The sequence below is a fragment of the Athene cunicularia genome (genome assembly GCF_003259725.1).
Source record: "Athene cunicularia isolate RWA chromosome 4 unlocalized genomic scaffold, athCun1 chr4_part1, whole genome shotgun sequence".
NCBI lineage: Eukaryota > Metazoa > Chordata > Aves > Strigiformes > Strigidae > Athene > Athene cunicularia.
The window spans coordinates 8,754,960-8,768,583 of NW_020799098.1; the positions used below are offsets into that span (position 1 = coordinate 8,754,960).

Here is a 13,624-nt window from a genome sequence, read left to right on the forward strand (position 1 = left end):
CTGTAATTAAAAATATTTACATGTAGTATACCTTGAAAAACAGTCTTGCTTCTTTTTTTCAAGGAATTTCTAACAAAAGGAGATAGGCAAGCACAGGTGTATACTGTAAGCAACCTACAGAAATGCAGTTTATAAAGCTTGGGAGTATCAGTGCAAGAAACGTATAACCCAGTATGGCCAAAAGGTCTCCCTTGACCAAATCTGGTAAAGAGCAGTGCAAGTTCTTACAAGGGTTAAGTGAACAGCAAGGGGGTGATTCCAGCACAGGAAGGAGGAGTAATTTAGATCTCAGATACTCCTCATTATGTTCTTTCAGCTTCTGTGAGAAAGATGGGCTCCATAAGGACCCAGAAATATATAACTGCAAGACCTCCAGAGAAGGAGCTCACAAAGAGCTGAGATGCTGAAATAGACATAGAAGATCTGGAGAATGAAATGCAAGCTAGAATTTATCTAGTAGTTTTCCAACAGTTTCCATTAGTGCAACTCTGTATGTCGTAACCACTTCTGAAATAAGCAGAACAAACTTTTTTCTGTCCCCCAATCTTGTTCAGTAATACTGCTGAATGAGTTCTGGCAACGCCAAGTACTCCATTCCTCAGGAAACTGGAAACCCTTGGACTGCTGCTCACTTAATAAGTTTAGGTATTCCCAGGAACTATGGTCCTTTATTAAGCAACAAAAGTTGAGCGGTAATTAGAGTGAAGGGTGTCAATCTTGTAGAGAGAAAAATATCATTATTTTATAAAATAATTATAATTAGGTCCAATATAGATAGGTACAATAGCTGTATAGCTATCTACTCAGTTTTTACAAATGCTCAGTCAGATTACGTCCTATACTTTAAACAGTGACCAATGATTTTGTCTGCTTTATATATTAGGCATCCACACAGAAATGTTAAGAAGACCAATTTTCTAAATGAAAAATACTGAAGAAAGATCTTTTGCAACAATTTTTCAGCAGTAATGAATGCTTGGCACATTTAGAAAGCCTATTAAAGGCACATGTTTCTCACTCTACCACACCCAACAGAAATTTCATGGCAATGAACAAAATAGATTTTGAAATTATCATACTGCATTGCTAAGACAAAGAGTAGATGACAATCACACTTTCCAAAATGGAGGTTGAGTTTCTTTCAGTTATTTTCCTTTAGAATTTTTATAGTAATTTAAAAAGCGATTACTTGCAAATATGGAAATGAAACTATTGAAGTGAAAGGCAAAATAGTTGTCTCTAGATTCTTAATATGATGATGACAGCATACAAAACTAAGTATGCCTGAGACAGTAATGGAAATTCAGAATTGTCCCTACCTTTAGTGGCACTTCCAAGGCTGTGGTTTGCTGCAGGGATTCCATTGTTCTTTTCACCAGCACTGTAAGGTAAATGTGAAAACTTACAGTTTTGTATTCCATGCTAGAATTGTTATATATATAAAAAAACCCCACATGCTTCATATTCTGTTATATAACACCTGTATTTCTACATTTTAAAAAATTTACCATTTACAACGGTTTCAGATTTTTCTTTTAAGTTAAATTTTAATCTCTTGTGGAAGGTTCAATTCCTTATTTTAAATTGAATTATTGACTTTTAGGGTGAAACTTGGAGAATTATTTAACTTATATATCCCATAAATAAAGAAGTACATCACTAATGTATTTTATTTAGAGGTACAGCATGTCTGAGTGCTGTAATTCTCAGCTTTCAAGTACTCTTAACTATATGCTGGTGACATTTTATATAATTTAATTTTCTTGTGCAGAAAAAATATCTTTAAAAAAAAGCTAAGAAAACAATACTGAACTGTCTAAAATATATTATCCTTCAAAGTAAAAAGATCAGAGCCAAATTTAAAAAAAAATCTTCCCTGTGGGATAGTGGAGCTATGAAGAATCTAAACAATTAAACTTCAGTATGATTTATGTAACTTAACAACTCATCATGTCATAACACTATGCTCACTATTACTGTGAAAATGCATCTATAATTATTCCAAATCAATCATTTGGGATCAGATTTGTCATCCTTGGTTATGCCAATTAGTGTTTTGCTTGACAAAGATTGCTGCTGCAACACCATATTGTTCTAATAAAACTCAAAGAGAGATTCAATGGATAAATGGCTTTTAAAAAAGAAGTAACTTCTGGTTAGTGAAAGTGAAATAGGAATACCAGGCAGCCCCAGTACAAAAGATATTGAGCAACCTTCAATGCTCTGACAGGATCGCTGACTAAATAATGTATGTCATCATGTGCCTCACAGAATTGAGAAATATCAGGGTACATAAGATGTGGTGATAACTGCTAGACCGAAAACCACATTATTACTTAGAAGCTTTCTTTGAAGTTACCCCTTGAGGCACATCACTGTTCTTTTGCAGCTGAGGTTAGATGCAAAGGAGCGACAAGAACTCTAAGAAGCTGCGTATGGTTGTTGCTCTGGCTGCTTCCAAAACCTTTTCTAATGATGCCAGCAATGAAGAGTAGTATGTAATGTTTTGTGTCACATCTGTGACACTGAGGCTGGCTTGATAATAATGATGAGGATAACTAGCTTCTGCCTGAACAGAAGTGGAGTGCTCAGACTGTGCTGGCTCACTCAGACTTGCGTGCTAATGAGCTGTCAGAAGATTTTCCATGAAGTCCAAATTATGCAGTAACTCAAAAGATCAGCAGCTGAAGTGCCAAGGCTGAGGGAACTGAGACATTTGTTGACACTTCTATGCACAGTTCCACCTATGTATTTGCTTCATGTTAGATTTGAGGCAGTTTATGGTTCAGTGTAGGACATAGCATCATTTTTGGAGAGCAGAAACAAATATTGCAATGACAGATTGTGAAAGAGGAAGCACTGGCTTAAATAATTACCCACTTAAAATCCCGTCCAAGTCAACATGGCTATTAACAGAGGAGTGCTGGACTGCCTCTGTCTTGAGAAGCCCACTCTGAATTTCAACAAGCTGCCAGCCCCAGGAGGTCAGCAATGCAGCAGACATTGGGGCACTCCAACCAGGTGGCATGCCTTCAGAAGGCTAAATGCTTTGCCAGTCAGTCCCTGGGTAAACATTTCTTCCATTGGTAAGCTCCCTACCAGGCTATGACTGCACAAAGCTTTTGTGCAAGAGTAACATCTGGATTCTGCACTTCTCATGCAGAATCACTCTGCTCTCTATGTTCCACCAAAGCACTCATAAAGGGCAGACTCAACTCTGTGCAACTTAAAACTTTCTGAGCTGTTAGACAAAAAAACAGCAATAGAGCATCAGGGCAATGGGAGGCATAGGTCTTCTTGACAAAAAGAGCTCCAGCGGACAAAAAAAGATGAAGTATAAGTCAACAGCATCAATTCATGGGTTGAAAGATATGAGTGGTATGATAAAGGGTGCTGTCTGCATATGCACTGAGTTAGACCAGTTTTTCCCCAGTTCTCCAGACCTCTGAATTTGAAACTGTTATCCCCAAAAGGAGATTCATGATGGCAGCAATGATTGCAACATCTTTCTCTGTTGGTTCACATAGTTTTCGCTTAAATGCATCTGGCACATTCGAAATTCTGCTGCATTCTTAACTGCTCTAAATTTTAAAAAGCACAGATTAAAGTGGCCACATCAGTGAACAAACCTAATGGTTCCTCATTCACTCTGACAACCCATTAAAAACCTCTCCATGGGTTTGCTCCATTTTCTTCATTGTTTTTTTCTGTCAGTTTGGCTCCCTGTTCTCTTTCTCATATCACTGACTTTTCCATCTCTTCCCAGACTTTAGTGGGTGGCAGAGTAAAACCATTCATTTCAAGCAATCTGAAGTTTGCTTGCACTTCAGCCTTTTGAAATCATACCTCTGCAAGTATCTGAAAGATTTGCCTACATGTACTTTACAACAGATTTTGAATGAAATAATAACTATATAATGAAAACAGAAATACCAAGAAAAATCAGCTGGGTTACCATTCTTGTTCAGTAGTCTGCTAAGACAGTAAACAGTGAAGAAGGAAGCATTTAAACTTAATGACAGTTTTTTGCATAGAAATAAATAGGTAAACTGGCGGAATACATCTAGGCTGGAAATGTAAAGCTCTAGATTTTGGTGAGATTAAATTCTGGAACAGTCTCCCAGTGGAAGTAATTTTTCATATGGAGATGTCTATTTATAAGAGGCCTTATGGCATGGTGGCATGTAATTGCAGGAGAGGTCCCCTTTAGTCCTATGTATACAATATCTGATTCTCCCGCTACTCTCTCATATCTCCTTAAAAATTCTCTCAAGGCTCAAAATAAACAATCCAGACATAAACAACTGTATCTTCTTTACCTCATACACATTATAGAGTGTGGTCCCTAACAAAAGTGACCACAGTATTTAAATAGATCTGTCTCTACCACTTTTTTTTTTTTTTTTTTTGAATTTGGAGGCATTTGGGATAATGATTATTTCTGTTCAGTCAAGAATCTAGTATATCTAGGGCACATAAATTATTAATTTTAAAATGTTCCTTTGCAGCCAGCCATATACTGCAATGGCATGTGTTAAATGCTGTCCTCCCAACCTTTGCAACTTATCTCCCAAAACGCATAGTCAGCAATTACGAGATTTGTTGATTATACCCATCCTGGAATGCTTTGTAAGTGCTAAGTATGTCATGTTAAAATACTATGTATGAAAAAAAAGACAGCAAAGTGGAGAGGACACAGGGAACTGAAATTTTAACATATGTTTGAACATATATTAGATTTTCTTGATACTGACCAGAATAAATATGAAAGTTTTGGGAATAGGAGCAAAGAAAAGACATGCATGCCTGCTGTGGAACAAAAGCTTATTTGTCCCTATTGAACTGAAGACATTTTTCAAGCTCACTCACCTATGAAATTATGACTTCAGAAACATGTCAAAGCTGGCCAGACATATGATCTATGGAATAGGGAATTTTGCAAATTGAAAGCTATCTGGAGGCATCTTTAGTTTATGCACCAGTGTTTTTCATGTTAGGAAAAAGCAGCTCTGAGGACAGAAAATGTCACTAACTTGTGATGACCAGTTCATTCTTTTGTTCTTCTGTTACTTGAGTCCCCTTTTGAACATGTGCACTTTTTTATGCAGCTGCCTCAGTACTCATTAAATGAGAAGGTGTAGCAGAATAAAATGCAATTTCATGGAATTTGTACATGAGTCAAAAATTTGTATTGGCAGATTTAAAAAAGAAGACTAAGATAAAGTTGTTTAGGTAGTAATAATCTTAGTTGATCTTAATATCAAAATAAATAGGCTTGATTTATTCTGATTTTATTTCTTAGACTGGTCCTTTTTATCTTCTTACATTTAAAGTATTTCAGCTGAAATATTTTATACCTGGTAAAATATCAGAAAAATTGTTTTAAACGGTATATGTTACATGTATCAAATGTAAGAATGGATGCAAAAATTAACTTATTTAATTCTACCAATAATGTATGATTATAAATGACTTCTAAAAAAACCTTCTAAAAATTACCCTAATGCACTGTGATACTGAACACAAAGTACTGGAATACACATATTTCTACAAAAATGTGTTATTTCAAGTACCAAGTGCCTGTCATTTAATTATGCTTCTCACTAATGGATGCAATTAAGCAAGCATAGGGACAAGGAACAATCCACAGTAATCACCACTGGCAAAGTTCACCTTTCAAATCCAGCAGGTATATATGGAATACACATAAGAAGCCAGATCTTACAGTTGTAACTACAGGTATCCCTGTAGTTTTTGTTAAAAAAAAAAAAAAAATATCTTCTGCATTTCTTCACCCCAAAGTGTATTACCCCTTTTAGCAGCTATATATTCAGAGTAATCCAAGGGCAAAGAGGCATTTCGAACAGCATGGAGATGTAGTCTCAGAAATAGTCTCCACAAAATGAAAAAGTGGGTTCTGTAATTCCTGAATACTCTTCCAGAGTCCCTAGAGAGACTCACAGTTTGATTTGGGGACAGTCTGTCTACCTGATTACACAGACTTCAGAACTAAGAGATGCTGAGCTCTTTCAGATCCAAGAGCCCAGTTTTTGGCATTCCCAAAATATCATCTGCTTTTCTGTTTCCTGGGCTGCTGGAGAGCTCAGGATGAGAGGAAGCCAGGCAGGCAAACTGGCTAGAAACCAGGCAGATTATTGGTGGTAAAGCTGACAGTCTTCTGCCAAAACCAAACCAATTTCTGCCAAATGTTTTGATTTGATCTTTCCAGGCAGCCTCTGATAGAAAATGAGGATTTAAAAAAAGCTCTTTTGCTGTCTTGTTCTTGTCCTAACCAGAGAATTAAGGCAAATAATATGCCATTACTTTGTTGAAAATTACACAGTTCAAAGTAGTTGCTTTATTTATTTCAAAGTATGTCAAAATTTGTACACTCAAAGCCTTTTGTAAATAAATGATGTTTTGCCTTGTCCATTCAGAGTGAACCATACACATACCATAAACCTATGGGTGATGGATTCTGAAGAAGGTATTCTTCACAGATAACATCTACAGTTACAAGCAGTATTTGGTGCGAAAGTAGATATTAGAAAAAAAGAACATCTTATTGCTTGCCCCTTGTTTATCAAATTCAAAAGATTCAAAAACATCTGTTGGGCATAGGTTATTAGGTGCACTATAAATTGGATTTCTGTATACTGAAAAGTACTGAAAATTCTGATTGTGGCCTATGAAGTTCTAAGCAGGAATAGAGAAAGCACCAGCATTATGATTGCCTTGTGGCAATTCTGTCTCTACTCAGGAGAGTCTTAGAAGAAAATAGACATTTTAATGTTGTAAAACAATACAAAAGAGACAATTCCATAAGGGAAATGCTGCTGAGAAGGCTTATGTTCTGCACTATGATCTAATTGAAATAAAGTTATTTACCTTTATGTTCTTCATATATAAATCTTAAAAATATTTTAAGATTTCATATCCATTTGAAAAAAAAAACCCCAAACTGTCACACATATATTTGTTGTTAGTTTCCTTAAAAAGTAGATCAGAAACATGACTGGAATCAGAATGTAAACACACTGAATAATAGGCCAGTGCTTCTTGGATCACACTAAATGCAGGAGAGTAACACAGCACTGAACTGTAGTCCATTAAAGCCATCAAAGTCCACTCTCCCCTTACTGAGCTTTGTGACTGTACGAGTGAGATTTCTCTCTGGATCATTAAGCTGCAGGCTGGAAACTGCAAGTCAGCAGATTCTGTAAATTAATTTCTGAATGGACAAAAGCTCATTAGATATGTAAAGACAAAGCTGACAGCTAAAGAATATCAGCAAATAAAAGTAAGAAGTGTAACGGCTTAAAAAAAACGAGAGAAAGAAGTTTGGGTAAAGGGATGAAAACCCTATTTGGAGTTTCAAAGCACTAAAGTGAATTAGGAGCACACATCCTACTGACACTCCTTTGGTTTAAAACTCACATACCTAATTTGTTACCTCAGTTAGCAGCTCCTGAAATAATTGGAAAAGGTTAGGAGAAAAGAGTCTTCCTATTTAGTTTCATCTGAAAGGAATCTAGGTCAACTGCTCTCAGACTGCTCTGTGATATGAACCAAAACTGTTCACACCATGGACTGGGGACAACAGGGAGATCTGTTTCATCATCACACTTCTGACTGGAAGTTACATGCTAGTGCAGATGCACTCTTTCTCTGCCTATTCAGACCAAGCAAAATCTTCATTAATGACCCTGAAGGAAGAGCCAGCTTCAGTCACTTTTAAAACAACTTGGATTAGTTCTTTTACCAGTGGCAAAACACAGAATGGTTGAAGTTGGAAGGGACCTCTGGAGGTCATCTGGTCCAACCCTGCTGCTCAACAGGGTCATCTAGAACCAGCTGCCAAGGACTGTGTCCAGATGGCTTTTGAGTATCTCCAAGGATGGAGACTCCACAACCTCTCTGAGCAACCTGTGCCAGTGCTTAGTCACACTCAGTAAAAAAGTGTCTCCCGATGTTTACAGGGAACCTCTTGTGTTACAGTTAGGGCCCATTGCCTTTAGTCCTGTCAGTAGGCACCACTGGAAAGATCCTGGCTCTGTCCTCTGTGCCTCGTCCCTTCAGGTATGCATATACATTAATGAGATCCCCCTGAGCCTTCTCTTCTACAGGATGAACAGTCCCTTCACAGGGGACTCAGGCTCTCTCAGCTTTTCTTCACAGAAGTGCTCCAGTCCCTTCATCATCTTTGTCGCCCTTAGTTGGACTTTCTCCAGTTTGTCCATATCTCTCTTGTACTGGGGAGCCCAGAACTGGATGCAGTACCCCATGTGTGGCCTCACCAGTGATGAATAAAGGAGAAGGAAATGAATGAATGAAGAAATGAATAAGGAAATTAATGTCTCAGGTTGGTCTTTAGAGTTAAGGAAAAGATATTTTCACTCTTCTATTCTAAGGTAAGAGTATATCTGAAAGTTACTGTAATGCAGAATTTTCTTTTTTTCTTTGCCTCCTAGGGCAAAGTAGAGACAAAACTAAAAATCAGTCTTCTATCAGGAGAATGAAACAAACTTCCATCTTGAACACTCAAGCTTGGCAGCCTCTGTTAAGTGCAATGACAATTTCCAAGTTATCTCAGACCTCTTGAGTGCCCAGGTTCATTTCCTAAAGATCATTTTAGCAACTTCAATTACATGGTGATAACTTTGAAGCAGAGAAAGGAATTTACAGGTATGTTTGTTCTGCACACTGCAGCTAGATGTGGAGATATGCAAACTAGTTACACTGTTGTGTGTAGAACAGACACATCTTGAGGATTTGAACTGGACTCTTTGTTTTCAGAAGAAAGCCTCTAGCCACCATGTTTCTATAGTGGGATAATTTATTACTGTCATTTATACAATGGCTAGAGGTGTTTTCTGTTATACTGGAAAAGTACTGATTTTGCTGAATTTACTACAAATTCATACTAGTAACAGAGATCAGAATTTTACCCAATGAGGGCAGAATTCATGATTTTCTATACGCATAAGCAACCGTGAATAATATTTACCTTTTGGGTATAATATTAGCTTTGTACTTAATGCAAATTGACGTAAAACAAGATAATAAAAATCCTTCTATGTTGTTTTACAGATCTCAGTCAATACACTATGTTTTCTGACTGAAACTATGGCTCTTTTAGACATTGGCCTTTTCTGAGTAGATAATTCAATCTTTGGTAAATTGTATGGCGGGTTTTTTTAATTTAAGCCAGATTTGAACTCCTGTATTTAGAAATCAAATGTTAATACATTAACCTAATTCATTACAATGCTCCTAATATACTGAACTTAAATATTTCCCAGGTTCTTTATTTTGATTAGATGGAGGTTTAATGTTCTCATTATGAACTAATACTCACAAGAGGGATCAGTGATGAAACGAGACTAATACAGCGAATTGTACTGTTTAAATGAACGCAATGCAGGAAAGTGAAATTAATTTTTTTCTTAGATGCTTAGCTTATAATAGAAGATATTTCTTGCATTAGTTCATTTAAAATATTTGCAACACTATGCTAATTGATTTAGCCAAAGGTATTGTTAGGCTTCAAACTAGACCAAAGTTTGTGAACAAATGTTTGGTGCCTACAGGAATAAATCCACTACTTACTGGAGAAGAGACCCAACAGCCTCCTATGTGCCCTTGTTTGCTAGCTAAATTTGTACCAGATGCTGAGCCACAAACGCTGGAAGGAAATAAAGTCTGGAAGTAATTCAGACAGAGGATAAAAATGTAGGCAGGAACTTTTACTAACCCTTAACCTTGAAAGTTCCATCATAAAGTTCTCTTAATGTAAAAAAAGCAGTTAACTAACCTAGAAATTACCGTACATTATATTCTTACATAAAGAATTTCATACTTTATGTAACAGGATCCAATCATAAGTATTTAGGAAGCTACTTTCCAAGCCATTATTTTTAAGCTGGTTTATTTCCCTCTAAACCCTTTGAAACCTTGGAGAAAGTATTACTATTTAGCTTTACAGAATTCACACACTGGATGAGAGAATCTTGATGAGAAAACTTAACACAAATAAGCATGTTGATGAACTCCAGATGAGGAGTGTATCACATTTTATCTACATAAGAGCCAGTGGTTTAAAACACTCAGAAAAATCTGCTTAGTATACATTTTCTTAATCATGAGAATCAATGTGCTGCTTCTTGTTACATTAATTATTTATCCTATGAGAAATCACAGGTTATATGGAGAAAAAAGGGAGTGGGGGAGAAAGACCATGAGAAATTATATTTACCTGAAAATTCCTGGATTTGAGAATCTTCTACTTCAAACAACAACTCGTCATGAATCTGGGCAATTAACCTGAAAAATTTCAGAGACTTTAGGTAACATATGTAAGAAATTTCTAACAGTGATTTCCATTCATATCATCAACTCATTGTCACATGCACAATGGATATGTTAAAGTGAAAATAAACAACCTAAGAAAATGAAAAAATCATTAACGGAGTTAAAAGGATTGCCATTCCACATATTCTCAAAACATAAAGGCAATGGTCATAAACCCAAACTGCTTGCTAGCTTATAAATGTCATCCAGGGATTTGATGACGTGACAAGGTACTACTTAAAACCAATGTAATTTGCAGAAAATTGCAAGAAATTATAGACAGGACATATTTTGTTAATATAGCTTGTTTTATTCAAGTTGAGCTGGAATAAATGTGGTTGCAAATGGGAGATTTTACTAGTGCAAATTAGGTCAATACTAAGAGTATTTGGCTCACTGGTAGACCAACATCCACTCCTAGTTGGCCAGTGGCTTGAGTCCTTTCCAGGAAATAATCTTTTAAAGTAGGTGTTCTCATGCTGACAAACAAGCAGGTTGAAGAATGAAAATGTAGTCAGAGATACACAATCTGATCTGTTGCCTCTGCAATCGGGACAGCTGCCTTTGTAAGGACAGAGTGTACAGCTGAAAGCAGTCGCATCTTGAAAGCCATGCAACTATGTGTACCTGAGCTCTTCAGTTAGAGCTGTTTTGTAATGAATTTACATGCTGCTTTGTTTTCCTCGTTGTCTGTATTATTTCTATATCAATAGGTCTCTTGCATATGGACTGTGACTTAATTGTTCAGTGCTTAGAGGACTAGCAGTCTAAACTGTTGGTTTGGGTGCAAAAGTACTTTCACAATGGAAATGACAAATGTATTTGATTGAATGAAGTCCATGGCAGAATAGACATAATCTACCACATATAATCCCTGAGTGTGGTTCTCACTCAGAAGGAAAAATACTGCATATCTGATCAGACTGCATTCCTACTAGGTTTATTTTATTACTTCTTTAATTATTGTAGCTGGGATTCTAAGTCATGAAACTGTACCACTTGTTTCCAAATTGTTTTGCAATTTGTATATAATGTTTAAATTAAATGCCCACTGTAGACTTTTCTTAATACCTAGCAGTTATTCAAGTAAATAATTCTTTACAAATGACTGAAACATCAGTATGGTTACTACTTATAACTTTTCACAGCTTTCAGGAAAATATCCTAAGATAGTTTCACACTGCCTTAAATTACAATGTGACATTGACTAACAGTGTGGTAAGCTCTAATAATAGATCTTAAATTATTAGTCACTTACAACACAGTCAGAAGCAGAGTGAAACAGATTAACATATTTCTAATAGGAAATTGGAACACAGGATACATAAAGAAATAGATAAAAAGACCACGATCATCTGTAGCAAGAGAATACACTTACATGAAAAGTTATAATATCCAATGCAAGTAAAATAATTAAAGCAAGAGATTCCTTACAATCATTGAAATGACAAGTAAAAAGATATAAATCAGAAAGAACTGTGAACATTAAATATGAATATACTGTGAATCAATGGAATAAGAGAAAATAATCACATTGATTAAACTAGTGCAATAAAAATATGACAGATTGGTTATTATTTGTACCAGAGTAGTGTCTCATGCCTTCAGTCAGGATTAGAGCAAATTCTGAATATTTAGTAGGAAAAGTCCTTCCTTAGAAGAACTTACAATATACATTGAAAAATTTACCATAAATTTATCAGGATTTAGGAATGGAGGAAAAATAATTGGATTTTCAAAACCACTCAGCATTCGATCAAATGATCACCTCATCTTCATGCTAAAAGTAAAGCTGAGTTCAGGAGGAGCAGGGTTGGACCAGAGATGTGTCAGACCACCTGTGGAAGTAATGTGAACTCAAAATTTCTGTCTGGACAGCACAATAGACTTGACACAACTCTACATGCTCCAGTTCAGCTACTGAAAGCAGCACAGTGATTTCAGCTCAGTTCTCCATCCTCTTTCTCACTGATTACCATCCTGAATAGCACTGCGTATCAGCTCAGTTATATTGCCAGTTAACTGAGGCACAGCACAGAGTTGCAAAATTACATCTACTCCATCTTAAACATCTAGTGGTTAATTTGAATCTCAGAATATTCTGTCTGCTAAAATAGAGAACTAGAAGTTAGCATTGCTGGTTCTGTGTCTAGCCCTGCTGCTCTCCTTCTAAGCAATGCACAATTATAAAATGTGGATAATATTTAACTCAGAGATGCAAGGTCTAAGAAATAAGTATTTCTAATGCACTCCTATTTTCAAATAAAAGATATTAAGTAAGTTTTAATTAATGCTAAACATGACTTCCTAGCTTGATGCCAAGAAGTAGACTGGTATATTCTATTTCCTTCATAATGTTCATCAAACAAGCTATATTTTTTTTTATGATCTCTTATCTCTTTTTCTTATTCACCTCACATCAACCTAATGGGTTCTACTCTTACAGGTTTACAGTACAAGGTCACCTGTATTTTTTCAGGGTTGTTAAAGTAATAATACTTGCACTCAATATGCTGTTCCAAAGAAGGAAGAACTCAATTTGACATCAATGCAGATGAAAGAAAAAAATCAAAGCAATTTTTACATTCAAAATTCATAGCTTTCACCATGCCAGTGCATGCACCCACCCACCCTTGAGTGAAAGAAGTTTGAAAAAACCCCTATACTTTTGCTTAGTAGCTTAATTGAAGCATCTTCACTTTGAAGGAATATTGAAATTGCAAGCTCCTCTCATTATCTCTTGCTAAAAGGTATGGTAAACTAGATTAGAAACTGAAAACTAGGCAGAGACTAGTATTTTTCTTGTTATACAGCTGATAAGAATGCCTTTGATTTACAAGCTAATATTTTATTAACTATTTTCTTGATTGCCTGCAGATTAGGCATAATTTTTGACGAATACACACTTGATTTCTTTTACTGAGAAACATAACCTGCGTCTGACTGTGGTGTGGAATGGAGATACTGCTACAACCTGCACCTCCAAATGCAGAATTATTTCTGTAATTGCCAGTCTGAATGTGGCTTTTGACATCATTTTTTTGACATCATATCCTTCTTAAACTATTACGCTACACTATAGAATTTAAAAGAGAAAATCTTTTTTATTCTCCTCAACACTACATTAATCATTCTTCCCGTTTCCTATGAAACAATACAGAGACTTCCTAGGCCTTCAATGGATCCAGGCAGTTATCATTACTATATCATAATCATTGACATATACGCCAAAACAAATTAAACTATCAAGATTTTTTTTTCATAGTTTTCTATT

General features: G+C 35.9%; 1 protein-coding gene across 1 annotated transcript in view; it reads right to left on the reverse strand.

Annotated features, from left to right (window-relative positions):
* Window positions 1-13,624, reverse strand: part of POLN (DNA polymerase nu) — a 108,678-nt gene that overhangs the window by 2,719 nt on the left and 92,335 nt on the right. Inside the window, exons 22-23 of the mRNA XM_026846762.1 lie at window positions 10,256-10,323; window positions 1,320-1,381 (exon numbers count right to left, since the gene is read on the reverse strand). Coding sequence (XP_026702563.1) covers window positions 1,320-1,381; window positions 10,256-10,323 — 130 coding nt within the window. The remainder of the gene's footprint in view (window positions 1-1,319; window positions 1,382-10,255; window positions 10,324-13,624) is intronic.